The sequence below is a fragment of the Eucalyptus grandis genome, chromosome 8, assembly GCF_016545825.1.
Source record: "Eucalyptus grandis isolate ANBG69807.140 chromosome 8, ASM1654582v1, whole genome shotgun sequence".
Taxonomy (NCBI): domain Eukaryota; kingdom Viridiplantae; phylum Streptophyta; class Magnoliopsida; order Myrtales; family Myrtaceae; genus Eucalyptus; species Eucalyptus grandis.
In genome coordinates, this window is record NC_052619.1 from 48,676,905 (window position 1) to 48,692,696 (window position 15,792).

Sequence of the window (15,792 nt, forward strand, 5' to 3'; positions counted from 1 at the left end):
GACAATGGTGCCATATAAGATGGACAACGTCCACGTAATGGATATCCAACCAAAATTAGTCAAATGGACTCAATTGGTATCAATTTAAAAATGTATGACTAAACTGGTTCAATTAAAAGTTTATGACTGAATTGGTACCGATATAATAGATTTATGACTTTTTTAAATATTTTTCCTTCAATTGTTTGGATAGCTTTTGTCACCACATGCTGTATTATTTAAAAAAGAAATGTGCCGCACAATTTTTCATTTTTTGATGCAACTTTTTCATATGAATCTAAAAACGGGTTGGGTCACAAAAGCCTAATACTTCACTTTAAAATTTATATCAACCGTTATAAACCATATCAATCCTCTCCAATTTGGTACTGGGACTTCGCTAACGCCTACGTGTGACCTGCAAGCCTCTTGCCTTAGACCCTTTTTCCCTCTTAACCCATGTGCCGTTTTTGCACCAATATGCATATTGATTCGAATTTCTTCCTTTGTTGCGCGGTGCATACGAAAACACTATCATTCTCGAAACTGGTATTGCATTGTGGTGTACGTCAACGACCGCTCCTCCTTGGCTCACGGACTCTCACCAAACCAACCTAATGGCAATCTTCAACCGCAACACCATTGATAAAGAGATTCCTTCCCTCGGATATTCATCAAACGGTCGATCTGTATTGGGCTAATTATCAAACCATCGAGGCCGATACCAACTTGTTGGGTTGCACGAGAGAAGGTCAATTCCGTTTTATATAACTTGAATGGGTACGTAAATATGCCACTATTACATAACTAAACTGGCCTAATGCAACGCCCAAAATGTGTTGCATGATCCTTTAGGAGCGTTGCTCAAAACAAGGGTTGCCTATGTGGCCGTTGCCTAATCACATAGGGCAACCCTCGTTTTAATTAGCAACAAATCTTGCTTGAAACAATTCTATCAATATTTTCTACTTCCTTTTTTTTAATTAAAGACGGTGAAATTATATTTTTTGTCGCTTGCCAAAAATCATTAGAGAAGTATCGGTTCCAAGAAAAATGTCGCCGGTTCCAAGAAAAATGTCGCCTAAAATCAAAGTAGAAGCAACGTATCCAAATAGTGTTAATGTAAAATTTCCAAAAAAACGAAGTATACTACAATCGTTGTTTAAACTGAGAGAAATTCTAACGAGTGTAAGCAAGTGCTGTCTTGCAACGTACGTAAGGCTATGGTCTTGATTAGAGATGTCAAAATGGGTCTTAGATTCATATATGACCAATTTACATAAATAAGTTATATATGAGTCACTTACATTTTGAAATAGGTCATATATGAGTCACTTGCATTTTGAAGAGACTAGTTAAATGAGTCTTAAATAGTTGGACGTAAAAATTCCCAACCCAAGCCTCACGCTCTCTCTTTCCTCTTCCTCACTCGCTTCCCTCCCTCGTCGGCTCACAGTCCACCACATATGATTTTTTCTTTGCCATATGATATTTATTTATGATAATTAGTCTCGTGGATCCTTACTTATTTGTTTAGTGAAAAAATTCATATACTTATTGATTGCATGTGTCTAATGTTTCAATGCAAATTATGAGATTACATTGTTTATTCAGGTATTAATGTAAAATTTAAAGCCGTATAGGATAACAAAACAGGTTCTAGTGAAAACAGGGCTGATCTTGAAACTGGACTGGAAAAACAGGATCTAGTGCAAATACGATTGGATACAGGGTCCAAAAAAGAGAAATCGGTTATAATAGAGTTGGGTACAAAGTCCAAATTTAGAACCTACCCACCCTTAATCTGATCACCCCTAAATACTGCTACTCAACTCTACATTCTCGCTCTCGCCACAATGACGCTGGCTTGGAGCAACAACGGGCGGAATTTCATCAGAGAGATTTGCGGCAGCGATTGTGGGGGCGTGCTCAGAGCTATTACGGCTATGTCGGCTAGGACAGAAGAGAGAATAAGAAATCTTAGGAAGAGAAAAAGGAGGTAAACGAAAGAGTGAAGGAAAAAGAAATGATATGGATAAATAGTTATCGACTAAATTAGTTGATGTTTCCTCGAGGATAAATCCATAATGTAAATTTATCACTCAAATTGGTACAGGATCACGGTCCACATCCTTATAAAATGGGAACTATGTAGCGTACAATAGTCAGTTTTGCAGGACGTCTGGATTCCCATAAAGGATTGAGAGAATATGTAGCGAGCACATAAACATATGACATCTATTATAGATAATCACCCCCATTGAATACTCTCCTTGAGAACTTGAACGAGCATCATTGTAATTTTATCGGAGCAATGCACCTCCGGAGTATGCGAAAACTAGGTGCAGCGCCATGCTAGCCACTTACGCTAGCCGCCTCTCCCAAATTTAGCTAGAGGCGCAATCTATGGTTCAAGAATGGTTGTCTTATTTCAGCCGATTTTCTGCTTAAAAATTTAATCTAGCCTACGTACAAATAATTTCTAGCACTTACTTTAAACCAGCACATCTCACAATGATAGTGCTACAAGAATGAAACTCCCCTGCCCAAAAAATAAAAGGTAAAGACACATTGCATGTTTGTTTAGTGTTAATTAAATAATCTTAATTATGTTAATCGTATATAGATGAAATATTACGCATGATTTACTCAAAATGAATGAGCTACAACTACTAGAGGCAATTCTAATCAAGCCAACTGAAACAATGCCCATCGTAATCAATCATGTCTGAATGATGAATTAGAACATAACAAATTGATCATTTAGTAAATAATGTGGCACATTCTGAATGTCTTATCTCATTAAATAGCACATGCAGGTTTACTCCTGCTATTGAATAATCCCTTGCGCATGACGTGTTTAAAAAAGAGTTTGACTTAGGTCATACATTTGCAAACTTGCTACACTGATGTTCTTCATCCGGGATGAGCTAAAACATTGAATTTGAAAATCTCTAGGGACTCTGATAAGATCACTCCAATTTCGGAAAAAGATCATCTCTAGGGCTTGCAGCTCAGAATGACGGGTTTTGGAGATTTTGTTTTGAGCACCGGGTTTCTGTCGAAGAAGTTGCTCGGCCGGAGCTCGAAACCGGCGCTCAGTGTCGGCATTATCGGGAAATCCTCTTGGTAAGGAATGTGATGAAAGCCCAACGTGTACCACAAGACAATGTCCTCATTCTCAATTTTCCTGTTCCTGTGTAATCGAATGCCAGTGAGTAAATGAATCGACCTTGTCATTAAGATAAATGGCATTAATGTGCAATAGACAGATACAACGGATCGATGGTGGTGATATTATATAGAAAGGGAAAATTGTATCCAAAGTCCTAAATGATCAGTACAAAATGCATGCAAGCGAGTTCTACTTGTTCTAAAGAATTGCAATCTGATCATAAAACCTCACCATAGATGGTGTCTCTCACCAAATTAAACGTGATTTTGACCATAATAGTACAAAAGAAAACATGAGAACGGTTTTTTCCGTTGATTGTATGGCTTAATTGGGAGATTTAATTGAAAAATGAGTCTAAAATGTTATGTACGATTGAATGAGAATAGATCTAAACCTAAAAACTTACATTCCGCTCTTCAATCTCATCAACCACGACAAATTAACCAAATGTTTTAATTAATCACTTAAAGATTTTGAAACCGATTTAGTTACCCCTTGCTTCAACCGTGATATCGTGATTAGCAAAGTACGTAAATATACATTAATCAAAAGTTACCTCTTCGCCCAAACAGCTAATGTATCATCCCCTCGGCTTTGATCGACGTATCGGCCTCCGGCCCATTTTTCGCTCTTGTTGTACGGAGTCACCCACAAGTTGTTGTCGGTAAAAGCAGCGCGGATCTGCGGGTAATCATCGCGGAATAGAATGGGGCTCGCGATCGGCCCTGGATGAGGCGGTACCCGACGTTGTTCCCAACTTTGGTTCGCTTGTTTGGGTTGACCACAACGAGATCACATGGCTCCAATCCCAAGTGCAGCTGCGCCTCTGATTCCGTTCTCGCCGTCTTGCTCGACACGGTCCAATAACTCTTCCTCGGCACGCCTTCCTCAGCCACTGGTTTTGTGATCAAATTGGTCTTGACGAAGGAGTTTGGAGCACCATCGACGTCGAGGTCGAGATGGTAGGTCAAGAAGTGGTCGTGGTGCGTAGCGATGGTGTTTGCTCCGACCATCGTGCCGTATTCATCCTCTTTTATCTGACTTGCGTGAGTGTAGTTCACGGCCTTGACTTCTAGCAGTCCAGTCAGTCCGACCTGTTGATTAATTTGGTATGAAGATCCGAAGTGACAAAGAAATTGCTGATTAATTTAGATGAAGCTGAATAGAAATGTATTTACCCTTTTTTCTTATCGTTATTTTCCTTTTCGATCATCAAATTCCGCAATTTGACTTGAGCCTATGTTGGCTGGGTCCACCTTCATGTGGGGCCCAGCCAGCATTAAATAAAAAAAAACAAAAAGAAAAGAAAAGAACAAAAAGAAGTGGAAGTTGTCGTGCGTGGTGTGTGCGTCCAAAGAGAGGAGAGAGAAAAACCGAGAAAAGAAAACTGCAGCAAATGAAAAAGAGAAGAGAGGAAGAGCGCTGCAACTTTGCGGCTTTGATTCGAAGGCCAAATATTGTCGGAATCGGCTCAAATTTCAGTATGTTGTTCGTGAGACTGAGGGCTACGAGTTGATGGTTTTTGTTCGCCGAGAACCGTCTCCAAATTCTCCAGTCGCGGTTAAGGTTTTCTTGCTCCAAACTTATTTATCTACCTATGTGGTGGTAAGAAGATGATTGTAACGTTGATGTTGAGACTCTAGTGTGTGACTAGAGAAGAATACTTTGTGTATCCTGCTTTTGAGCGGTCCGTGGTTTTTCCCGCATCGGGTTTTCCACGTTAAATCTTTGGTGTCGTTATTTGCTTTGTCTACTTATCATTTCGGCGTTATATTTGCATTTTGTGAGGCTATATATTGCTGGTTGTTGCTGGGGGTTAAGAAAATTTTAGTTGATTTAGCTTCGGGGAGAAATTGATCCTGGATTACGTTTGGCCGTGGTGAATTGTTGTACCCGGGTTCTCCCCAACAAGTGGTATCGTGAGCACGGTTGAATTTTAGTGTTAAATGGAAGAAACCAGCAGCACCATGTTTAAGTTAAATGCCTTGAATTATTCTATTTGGAAGCCTCGGATGGAAGATGTGTTATATTGCAAAGACTTATTTGATCCTATTGAAGGTGATGAAGCCAAAGGAGATAAGGAAGACAAAGAATGGGAGAGAATGAATCGGAAAACAGTTGGGTTTATCCGACAATGGATTGATGATAGTGTTTTTCATCATGTTGCTCAAGAAACGAGGGCGGACACTTTGTGGAAGAAATTACAAGATCTTTATGAGAGAAAAACTCCACAAAATAAAGCTCTTCTAGTTAAGCGACTTGTGAATTTGAGATACAAGGAGGGAGTAACATGGCGGAACACTTGAGTGAATTTCAAGATGTTGTAAATCAATTGACAAATCTTGAGATTGATCTTGGTGATGAATTGCAGTCATGCTTATTACTTGGTACTCTTCCTGATAGTTGGGACACCTTGGTTGTGGCATTAAATAACTCGGCTCCTTTTGGTGTGCTTTCTATGAGCATGGTTAAAGAAAGCTTGTTCAATGAAGAAACAAGAAGAAAAGGCTTGAATTATGCCTCTACATCAGATGCTCTTGTTATAGAAAACAGGGGGAGAAGTCAATCAAGAAGGTTTCAAAGAAATGATACCCGAGGCAAGTCAAGAGGAAGGTCGAAATCAAGACCGAGGAGGAGTGTCAAGTGTTATAATTGCGGTAAAATGGGACATTATGCAAAAGAGTGTTGGTTGCCAAAGAGAGATAGATTCCATGATAGAAATGGAGATCAAAAGAAAGAAGAGAAACAAGCTACAACGGTGGTTGCATCCGATGGCGATATTGTGTTTGTATGTGATGATGGATATGTGAATTTTACATGCCAAGACTCTATGTGGGTTGTTGATTCCGCAGCTTCTTTTCATGTCACCTCACGGCGTGATTACTTTGCTTCTTATCGCAGCGGCGACTTTGGTTGCATAAGGATGGGAAACAATGATGTTTCCAAGGTTATTGGCATGGGAGATGTTTATTTGAAAACCGATGTCGGATGTAATTTGCTTTTGAAAAATGTGAGACATGTTCCGGATATTCGACTTCACTTGATCTCTACGGGTGCCTTGGATGATGATGGTTATTGTAATTCATTCTTTGATGGCAAATGGAAGTTGACTAAAGGTTCCATGGTAGTGGCAAAAGGTAAGAAGACAGGCTCTCTCTACACCATGTAAGCTGACTTGATTAAAGAAGAGGTAAATGCAGTGGAGGATTCCTTGGTTGATTTATGGCATATGAGGTTGAGTCATCTTAGCAAGAAAGGACTTGAAACTCTTGCTAGAAAGAACCTTTTACCTTGAAAGAGAAAATCTAAAGGAATGCACTCATTGTCCGACCGGTAAGCAACATAGATTCTCATTTCAGAGTTCCTCTCCACACAGGAAATTAAATGTACTTGATTTAGTTCACACTGATGTTTGTTGCATGGATGCTAGAACTCTTGGAGGTGCATTATACTTTGTGACATTTATTGATGACTGTTCTAGAAAAGTGTGGGCTATTGCTTTGAAATCTAAAGATCAGGTGCTTGAGGCTTTTAAGCAATTTCATGTCAATGTGGAAAGAGAAACCGGGAAGAAGCTGAAATGTGTTCGGGCTGACAACGGTGGTGAATATAGAGGCCCATTTGAACACTATTGTAGGGATTATGGTATCAAGCTTGAGAAGACTGTTCCAAAAACACCACAGCATAATGGAGTGACAGAGAGAATGAACCGGACAATTAATGATCGGATTCGGTGTATGCTTTCTCATGCGAAGTTGCCTAAGTCATTTTGGGGTGAAGCAATGAGAACAGCAGTAGACTTGATAAATCTTTCTCCATCAGTTCCTCTTAAGGGAGATGTTCCGCAAAGAGTTTGGAGTGGCAAAGATGTTTCCTACAGCCATCTAAAAGTGTTCGGTTGTCGGGCATTTGTGCATGTTCCAAGAGATGAAAGATCCAAGCTTGATGACAAGTCTAAACAGTGTATCTTCTTAGGTTATGGACATGAAGAGTTTGGCTACGGGTTATGGGATCCAGTTGCAAAGAAAGTCATTAGAAGCCGAGATGTGGTGTTTTGTGAGTATCAAACTATTGAAGACATTGACAAGGTGGAGAGACCAAAGAATACAGCTCAACGTTCAGTTAGTTTCAGCCCAAATCCTTCTAATGTTGATAGAAATCATGGAGGAGAAGTGCAAGGAAGTCATGAAGATGGTGAGTCCTCACATAATGTTGATTCTTCAGCTGATACAGGTGAAATAGCTGAGGAAGAGCAATATATCATACCTCAAGTTAGAAGATCTGAAAGAGAGCGTAGGCCTTCTCAAAAAATATTTGCCACATGAGTATGTGTTACTCACTGATGCAGGGGAGCCAGAAACTTATGAAGAGGCTATATCATGTGAAAGAAAGAATGAGTGGCATGAAGCCATGCAAGAGGAGCTTAAATCCTTGCATGAGAACCACACATTTGAATTGGTGAGGTTGCCTCAGGGTAAGAGAACACTCACAAATAAGTGGGTGTACAAGTTGAAGACGGAAGAAAATAGTTTACAACCACGATACAAGGCTAGACTTGTTGTGAAGGGCTTTCGTCAAAAGAAGGGCATAGACTTTGAAGAGATTTTTCACCGGTTGTAAAGATGTCTTTTATTCGAGTTGTTCTTGGGTTACGCCAGTTTAAATTTAGAAATTGAACAACTTGATGTAAAGATGGCTTTTCTTCATGGAGACCTAGAAGAGGAGATATATATGGAGCAACCAAAGGGTTTTGAAGTTAAAGGCAAGGAGCACCTTGTATGTAGATTGAAGAAAAGCTTATATGGTCTCAAGCAAGCGCCTAGGCAATGGTATATGAAGTTTGAGTCATTCATGGAAGAACAAGGATACGGTAAGACAAATTCCGATTCTTGTGTTTTTATGAAAAGATTATCAGATAATGATTTTCTTATTCTCCTACTTTATGTGGATGATATGTTGATTGTTGGGCATGATGCCAAGAAAATCAAGAGTTTGAAAAATGAGTTGAGTAAAACTTTTGCTATGAAAGACCTAGGCCCGGCTAAGCAAATCTTAGGCATGAGAATTACTCGTGATAGGAAGAATAAGAAATTGTGGTTATCTCAAGAGAAGTATATTGAGAAGGTGCTTGAAAGATTCAACATGAGCACATGTAAACCGGTGAGTACTCCACTTGCAGGCCATTTCAAGTTGAGTAGTAATAAGTGTCCTTCAAGTGAGAAAGAGAAGGTTGAGATGATGAAAATTCCTTATGCATCGGCTGTGGGTAGTTTGATGTACGCCATGGTTTGTACAAGACCGGATATTGCTCATGCAGTTGGTGTTGTGAGTAGATTTCTCTCTAATCCAGGTAAGGAGCATTGGACCGCTGTTAAATGGATTTTGAGATATTTTAGAGGCACTTCTACACTTTGCTTGTGCTATGGAAATGCAAAACCTGAGTTGAGTGGCTTCTCGGATGCGGACTATGCCGGTGATGTTGATTCCGAAAATCCACATCGGGTTTTATAATAATCTTTGCAGGGGGAGCTGTTTCATGGCAATCGAGATTGCAAAAATGTACCGCTTTGTCTACAACTGAAGCGGAGTATATTGCTATTACCGAAGGAGGTAAAGAACTTTTGTGGATGCAAAAATTCCTACAAGAGTTGGGCTTGAAGCAAGAGAAGTTTGTTCTATATTGCGATAGCATGAGTGCCATCCATCTTAGCAAGAATCCGGTGTTTCATTCAAGATCGAAGCATGTTGATGTGAGGTATCATTGGATCCGAGAAAAGCTAGAAGAGAAGCTCTTCCTACTTGAGAAAGTTCATACCGACAACAATAAGTCCGACATGATGACCAAAGCCTTGCCCGTGATGAAGCTTGATGCTTGTAGAAGAAAAGCGGGCATGACGAATCTTCCCACATGAGGTGGAAGGGCAGATTTGTTGGCTGGGTCCACCTTCATGTGGGGCCCAGCCAGCATTAAATAAATAAAAAACAAAAAGAAAAGAAAAGAACAATAAGAAGTGGAAGTTGTCGTGTGTGGTGTGTGCGTCCAAAGAGAGGAGAGAGAAAAACCGAGAAAAGAAAACTGCAGCAAAGGAAAAAGAGAAGAGAGGAAGAGCGCTGCAACTTTGCGGCTTTGATTCGAAGGCCAATATTGTCGGAATCGGCTCAAATTTCAGTATGTTGTTCGTGAGACCGAGGGTTACGAGTAGATGGTTTTTGTTCGTCAAGAACCGTCTCCAAATTCTCCGGTCGCGGTTAAGGTTTTCTTGCTCCAAACTTGTTTATCTACCTATGTGGTGAGAAGAAGATGATTGTAACGTTGATGTTGAGACTCTAGTGTGTGACTAGAGAAGAATACTTTGCGTATCCTGCTATTCTTGGTGATTAGTGGATGTTTTTGGGCGGTCCGTGGTTTTTCCCGCATCGGGTTTTCCACGTTAAATCTTTGGTGTCGTTATTTGCTTTGTCTACTTATCATTCCGGCGTTATATTTACATTTTGTGAGGCTATATATTGCTGGTTGTTGCTGGGGTTAAGAAAATTTTAGTTGATTTAGCTTCGGGGGAGAAATTGATCCTGGATTGCGTTTGGCCGTGGTGAATTGTTGTACCCGGGTTCTCCCCAACAGCCTAGATTCCAAGTTATGCAAAAGGATCGTCACAATATTAACACAGACATTAAATCACACGTTTTAAATTTCCGTCAATATTTCGTCCAAAAAAAGAAAAAAATTTCCGTTAATATGACCCACACAATGTGACAGTTCGAAGTTCGGAAATATGGATCCAAACAGGGAAAAGGCAGCCATGAATTGACAACGACAAACCCCTCCTACCACGTGTAGAAATTTATATATTGAAAAGACTGGTAACCCATAAGGAAAGATTTTTACGAAACTAGGTCAAGAATGGACACGTCATAGATTTAAATTCAAAGGCACCCTCGAAACAACTTCAATTTTCTAATAATTAGAAGATTATCTAAAAATCTTAAACCTATTGCACTTTTATTAAATTAATGATAAACATTTTAATTTTACCAATTGAGTCGTGAACTGCTCACATTTTGCCAATTGAGTTCATCCGATCGATTTTAGTCGTAAATTATTGATGTGGATGTTGTCGTTTATGTGGCATAGCCGTTGCCAACATAAATAATTTTTAATAATTTTTAATTTTTTAAATTTTTCGTATGTTCTTTTATTTGCCCAAAAAAAAAAAAAAAAAGATTCAACAACGGACCTCAAATTTGATTGATCCACTTGGCTTGAGTTCCCAATCAAGAATGTAGTCATAATTGCCAACTGTAGACACCGACCTTACCACCAGGCTCACGTCCGATCTGACCTCTCTTATCTGAAAAATCATCAAACATTAGAGTTTTCAAAGTTTTCCTTAAATCCTAAAAGATTGAAAGGACCAAAAACTAAAGATTGTAGAGTATTAACAAATAGACTCACTGACCGTCTCATCTGCAATTCCAATCTCAGTGTGTCGCCACATGATGTTTCCTGCATACTTTTCAAACACACAAGTTACATTCGATATCTTTACAGGGGTACCATCTTGGCCCGCGTAGAATCCGTCCATGAATATCGCATTATTGGGGCAATCCACCCCCGGCTGGAGCGACACTGCGGACAATCCGAACCCAAATTCCCCGCAGTCAAAATAGGTCTTGTAGTACCACTCTTCAGTTGGGTCCATATAGGGCACGAAGACCTCAGACACGTAGGCTCTATATAGTACCTGTCGATATTTGCCCTTCTCGAGATCGTAGATCGATGCTAGCGAGATGATTGGACCGACTCGGGCGTCGAACCCAATATGGAACTTCCAATTTGCCCAGCTGCGCAACAAAAACAATTTGATTTACTCGTAACAAAGGCCTGTATGTGTATATGCCTGCATTAGATTTTATATAAAATCCCTACAAATGAGAACCGATAGAATATGCTAACAGAGAGTCATCATGTATTTCTTCAATTCAAGCCAACAAACGAAACAGGGTTTGGTTCAATAGATGTGCATGTACGTTGAGGTTATAGCATGATGTCTGTCCAAGCCGACATAAATTGCTCTCGCCACTCGATTCGGTGGCCTAGTAGGTTAAGAATTCTGGACGCCCTCTCAGTCGCCGGGTCGAAACCGTTTGCGATAATAATCCGGGAATAAGATTTTACCAAGAATAGATCTTGAGCAGCTACTGGTTTCGGTGGTGCCACGGTAACTTGCTCAATTACACGCCCTCTAATTTTTACCATAGCCATAGCTTTGTTCGTAAAATTAGGACAAGACATTCTGTCTTAATTTGTGTATTTGGTATTAGCAAAGTGGTCCGAAATAGCAACGTGGATTCGAGAGCCTCGTTGCTACCAAATTTGATTCTTCTTTCGTTCAATTATTAGCAAAAGGAAATAGAAACTCTGTCGGCAAGAGCTATCGGTCTTGATTTTTGCTTCGATCATTGTCAAACGCGCATGATGGTTTCTAAGCATATCCTGTCCCGATCAATTGATTTCAGAGGGACTGAAATAAATCAAAGTACGACATTAATTCGACTTGCGAGGTTCCGTTTCATTTCCAACATCTTACCATGTGTTATTGAAAGTTCAACCGAGCCAAACGCTGCACGGCCTCCTCGATTTTGGAGGACGCATTGTCGAATCACCCCCCGCACATCAAAACTGATTTTAAGCATACGTTTGGTTCCTTACGTGTAATTTCGGCAGTAATGATATTCGCTTAGAAAGGCCAATATGTTCCAAAGAGCAAATCATCTTCCAGCTTCGATAAATTGCTCTCTAATTGACATGCTGTTAAAAGGGTTTTAATGAGTTTTACCTGATAGTATGTCCCTTGATCTCGAAACCAGGTCCATGGGGTTGCACGATGGCCGCACCCTCCAGATGCGGCCCAAAGGGCGGGTTTTGCTTCTCCAGACGGTACTCGGTGTCCTCAGCCGTCGGCACAGTGGTCGTGAACCGGTCGTGATACTTCACTATCTTCATCAGTTCCAAATCGACCACCATGACTATGCCTTCGATGGGTCTCATGTAGAAGTTGACCGTGCCATTGGTGTAGTAAGCTAGGACCTTCATGGCCCTCCTGCTTCTCGGCTCTCCGTACCATCCAACCGTGTAACATGCGCACACAACGTCGGACATGTTGAGGCCTCTTTTTTCGATGGATCGTATGAATTGATGATGTGTACGAGGTAGATCGCTCGCAGCTGTTTGCTCCTCTAGTGTGAGCATAGGGAAGCCATTTCCATGGTAAACCTGTTTGCAAGCATATTAAGTTTGTCATGACTCAAGAAAAAGAAGAAAAGAATTTGATTGATCCATCTAAACTCATGCATAAAGCCACTAAGTGATTGGTTCGATCTAAGTAGAATGAGTCTAGATAACTGATTTGGAGGGGGAGAAATTAAGGAGGAGTAAGAAGATGAAAAAGATTGCAGCAAGCAATGTTCATGCATGCCCCAAAATGAAAAAAGACAAGAAAGAAAATGAGCCGGGAATAATATTTAGATGCAATTAGCAAATCCATAATTCAAAGTAGTGACCGCATATTGACATAAAGTCCGATTCTAATAGATCAAGTTAATTATATGGGTCGTATTGGACCACGTGCTTGAAAAATAATTTGGAGCCTTATTTTTCGAGACGGTTGATTTGTTTGCTTGTCATACGTCAAGCTCAAAGGTCCTATGCAATATCATTTTCCAAAGAAAAACACAAGGGAGACCAAATTGAATCTTAATCATGAAGTCGATAAATAAATTAAACGCAAGGGAGGCCAAATTGGATTTTCCAACATAACCTCTTTGGAGACGATCGATGTTCGACTGCTTGATAAGTCCACGATGAGCTCATGTGTTTGCTCATGGAACCGCAAGACTACAGAGGCTCGACGCGGAGGGGGTATTTTATCAGTTTGGTTCAACATCCATGAGTAAATGAGCGGTTTATCTGGCTCGTCGAGACCCACGTAATGAAACGTTACGTTTTCACTCGACGCCCCGTACGACCACATCACCGCATTTCGAATCAAAGAGAATTCCTCCGGCGTCAACGGATCAAGCGGGTGCTCGTGCTGAGACGAGGCCGGTGAGATGAGGAAGGAGAAGAGTGTGATGGAGAGGAGGGAGAGCGAGACTCTGCAAGTGGAAGCCATTATTGCATGTGTGAAGTACTTGGGGATGCATCCACATCCTTATATAAGCGGACACTTCTTGACATAGAAATTTTCAAAAGAGGAACCTCAAGTATCGTGGATGAGAATGTGTTTCACGTGTTGATATGTATCGTGTCCGGCCTGTCAGTGGTCCCGTTCGGTACGTAGACGTGACTTGTCCTTTGTCGGCCTGTCAATTGTTTTAATGCCTGCAGAATCGCGACAAATGCAAGTGGGGCTAGATAGAACTTTCCCCAGCAAACCCTAATCCTCCCCAACTTCTCTCTCTGTCCCTCTCCACAAGCTGAACCTCCATGAACGTCACTGCACGCTTTGAAGCCGGCCCCGGCCATCAAGATGACTGCTACTGCTACTCAACTCTGCACCTTCCCCGAGTCTCTCTCTCTCTCCCCAAGGAAGTTGCGATCAATGGCCTTATTTCTTCCTTGAGTTGTGCTAGCACGACAGCCTTTGAAAGACCGTAAGAATATCAGATTATTGTGAGTTACAAATTCTTGAAAAAAGAATGAATCATATAATAAGTTATAATTTTTTATTATCCTAAAAAGACTATTATTCTCATGGTAGGTTAAAAATTGCTATACAATTATTTATTTTCTTTTTTTTTTCTATGGAGAGAGGGATCCATAGCATAAAGAGTCATGTTGGGTCACGGCAATAACGGATGGAATTTCAATGGAGAGGTTTACGGCAGGGACTGTGGGGAGCTTAGAGCTATTGCGGCTACATCGACTAGAGCTAGGGACAAGAATAAATTCTTGATAGAAAAAGGGGAAAAAAATTAGAAAACGAGAAAGGAAATGAAAAAGAAAATGATATTGAAACACGATTATTGACTGAATTTGTTGATGTCCCTCCTTACGACGGACAAGCTTGGTTTAGATGCGTCTCATAGAATTTAAATGAGTTCTCATGTCATGTTAGAAATTCCTAAAACAAAAGCTACCATTTTGAAAATGTTAAATAAATGAAGGATGAAAATAACACATAAATTGTTTGCCCCAATCGCTACAAGACAAACTTGAAGACAGGCTTTAAGGAAAAAAAAATGAATAAAAGAACTTTTCAAAGATATTTCTATGAAAAGAAAAGGTTTACAGCGCCAATGTGCTATTATATAAATAATAGGAAAGTGTACTCTTCTTATTATACTATCCACATTCATTATCATCGGTTTGAAAAATTGGCCTAACTTTTTAAATCCGCAGTACCCAATCCATGGTAATGAAAGTGAGTTTTGTAAAAAGAGAAAAAAAGAGAAAAGAGTGGTGTACCATCTAATTTTTTTTTCGTAAATTCTCCTAGTCTCACATGCAGTTTCCACGTAGCGTATCCATTTATGTATAAATTCGAATGATACTAAACAACAACTTTACTATTCAGTACGAAGTAGTACTCCTAATTTTCTCCTCCCCTATTATTTTTCTCAAACATCATCACGCGATTGGGCTAATGTACTTACATAGGCCATATCATATTGCGGGTGTAAATGGCAAGAAAATGTCATTGCGGGTCGGAGGAGTTTCTAACTTTCTATTGGGCTTAGGGCAACAAAGCTAATAGGAGGTCCCGAAAGCTGGATTCCTCTCGAGGAAATTGGTGGACTGGATCTCAAGCCCTGGTGCTCAAGAGGGGCATTATCGAGACGTCCTCTTGGCGCGGCACGCGCTGGTACGCCATCGTATGTTACCGGACTATGTCCTCATTCTCGATTTTCCTGTTCTTGCAAAATCCCCCGAGAACAGAGAAGACGGAGTTGGAATCGATCGAGCCCTTTTCTAATCATCTGATTAAATCAAAGCTTAATCGGTGATGAACGAATCCTAGGTTGTTATCATCCATTGTGTCCATTTTGTGGAGTGTTTATCGGTATTACATGACACATATAAAGATTCTAATTGCATACAATTGATGGTGGGTTGGCACTCACCATGGAACCTGAAATTGGATTGGTAAAGATCAGTACCAAATTTGTGGAATTAGGAACCGGACCAGTCTAGTTCTAATTCAGTTCTAGAGTCAGTCCTAGAACTGATGATTTCTTTTCTCTTTTTTTGCTTCTTCTATTCCCTACATACGGGAGTTTCCAAAAATTAGAAGGAAAAATAATTTTACTAATTAGAATATGCTTATGAATAAAAAAAGTAAAAATAATAATAATAACAAGAAATCTTGACTAATCTAGTTGGTCTGATTCTTTATGTGAAACCAAGGATTGAACCGGCCCCCTCAATAACCACCCGAAATCGACTGGTTTGGTCTGGTTCAATTCTAGGGTTAGACCGAGACTAATGTAGACCCCTATTTCCAGTAATATTACGTTATTACTGAAAAGAAAGCCCTCGACCACTTAAATATGCAACGGCCACATTTTCTTTTATCTATTGGACTGACCAACTATGCAACAAGAGAAGTCTTTGGACTTTGATCGATTGATGGAATTCG

General features: G+C 40.2%; 1 protein-coding gene across 1 annotated transcript; it reads right to left on the minus strand.

The window, feature by feature from the left end:
* Positions 1-2,794: 2,794 nt before the first annotated feature.
* On the minus strand, positions 2,795-13,326 carry LOC104414847 (primary amine oxidase). Its single transcript, XM_039301239.1, is given in 6 exon segments — positions 2,795-3,175; positions 3,711-3,867; positions 3,870-4,248; positions 10,390-10,996; positions 11,992-12,428; positions 12,973-13,326. Coding segments are annotated over 6 exon segments (2,130 nt in total). The 3' UTR covers positions 2,795-2,979.
* Positions 13,327-15,792: the final 2,466 nt, after the last annotated feature.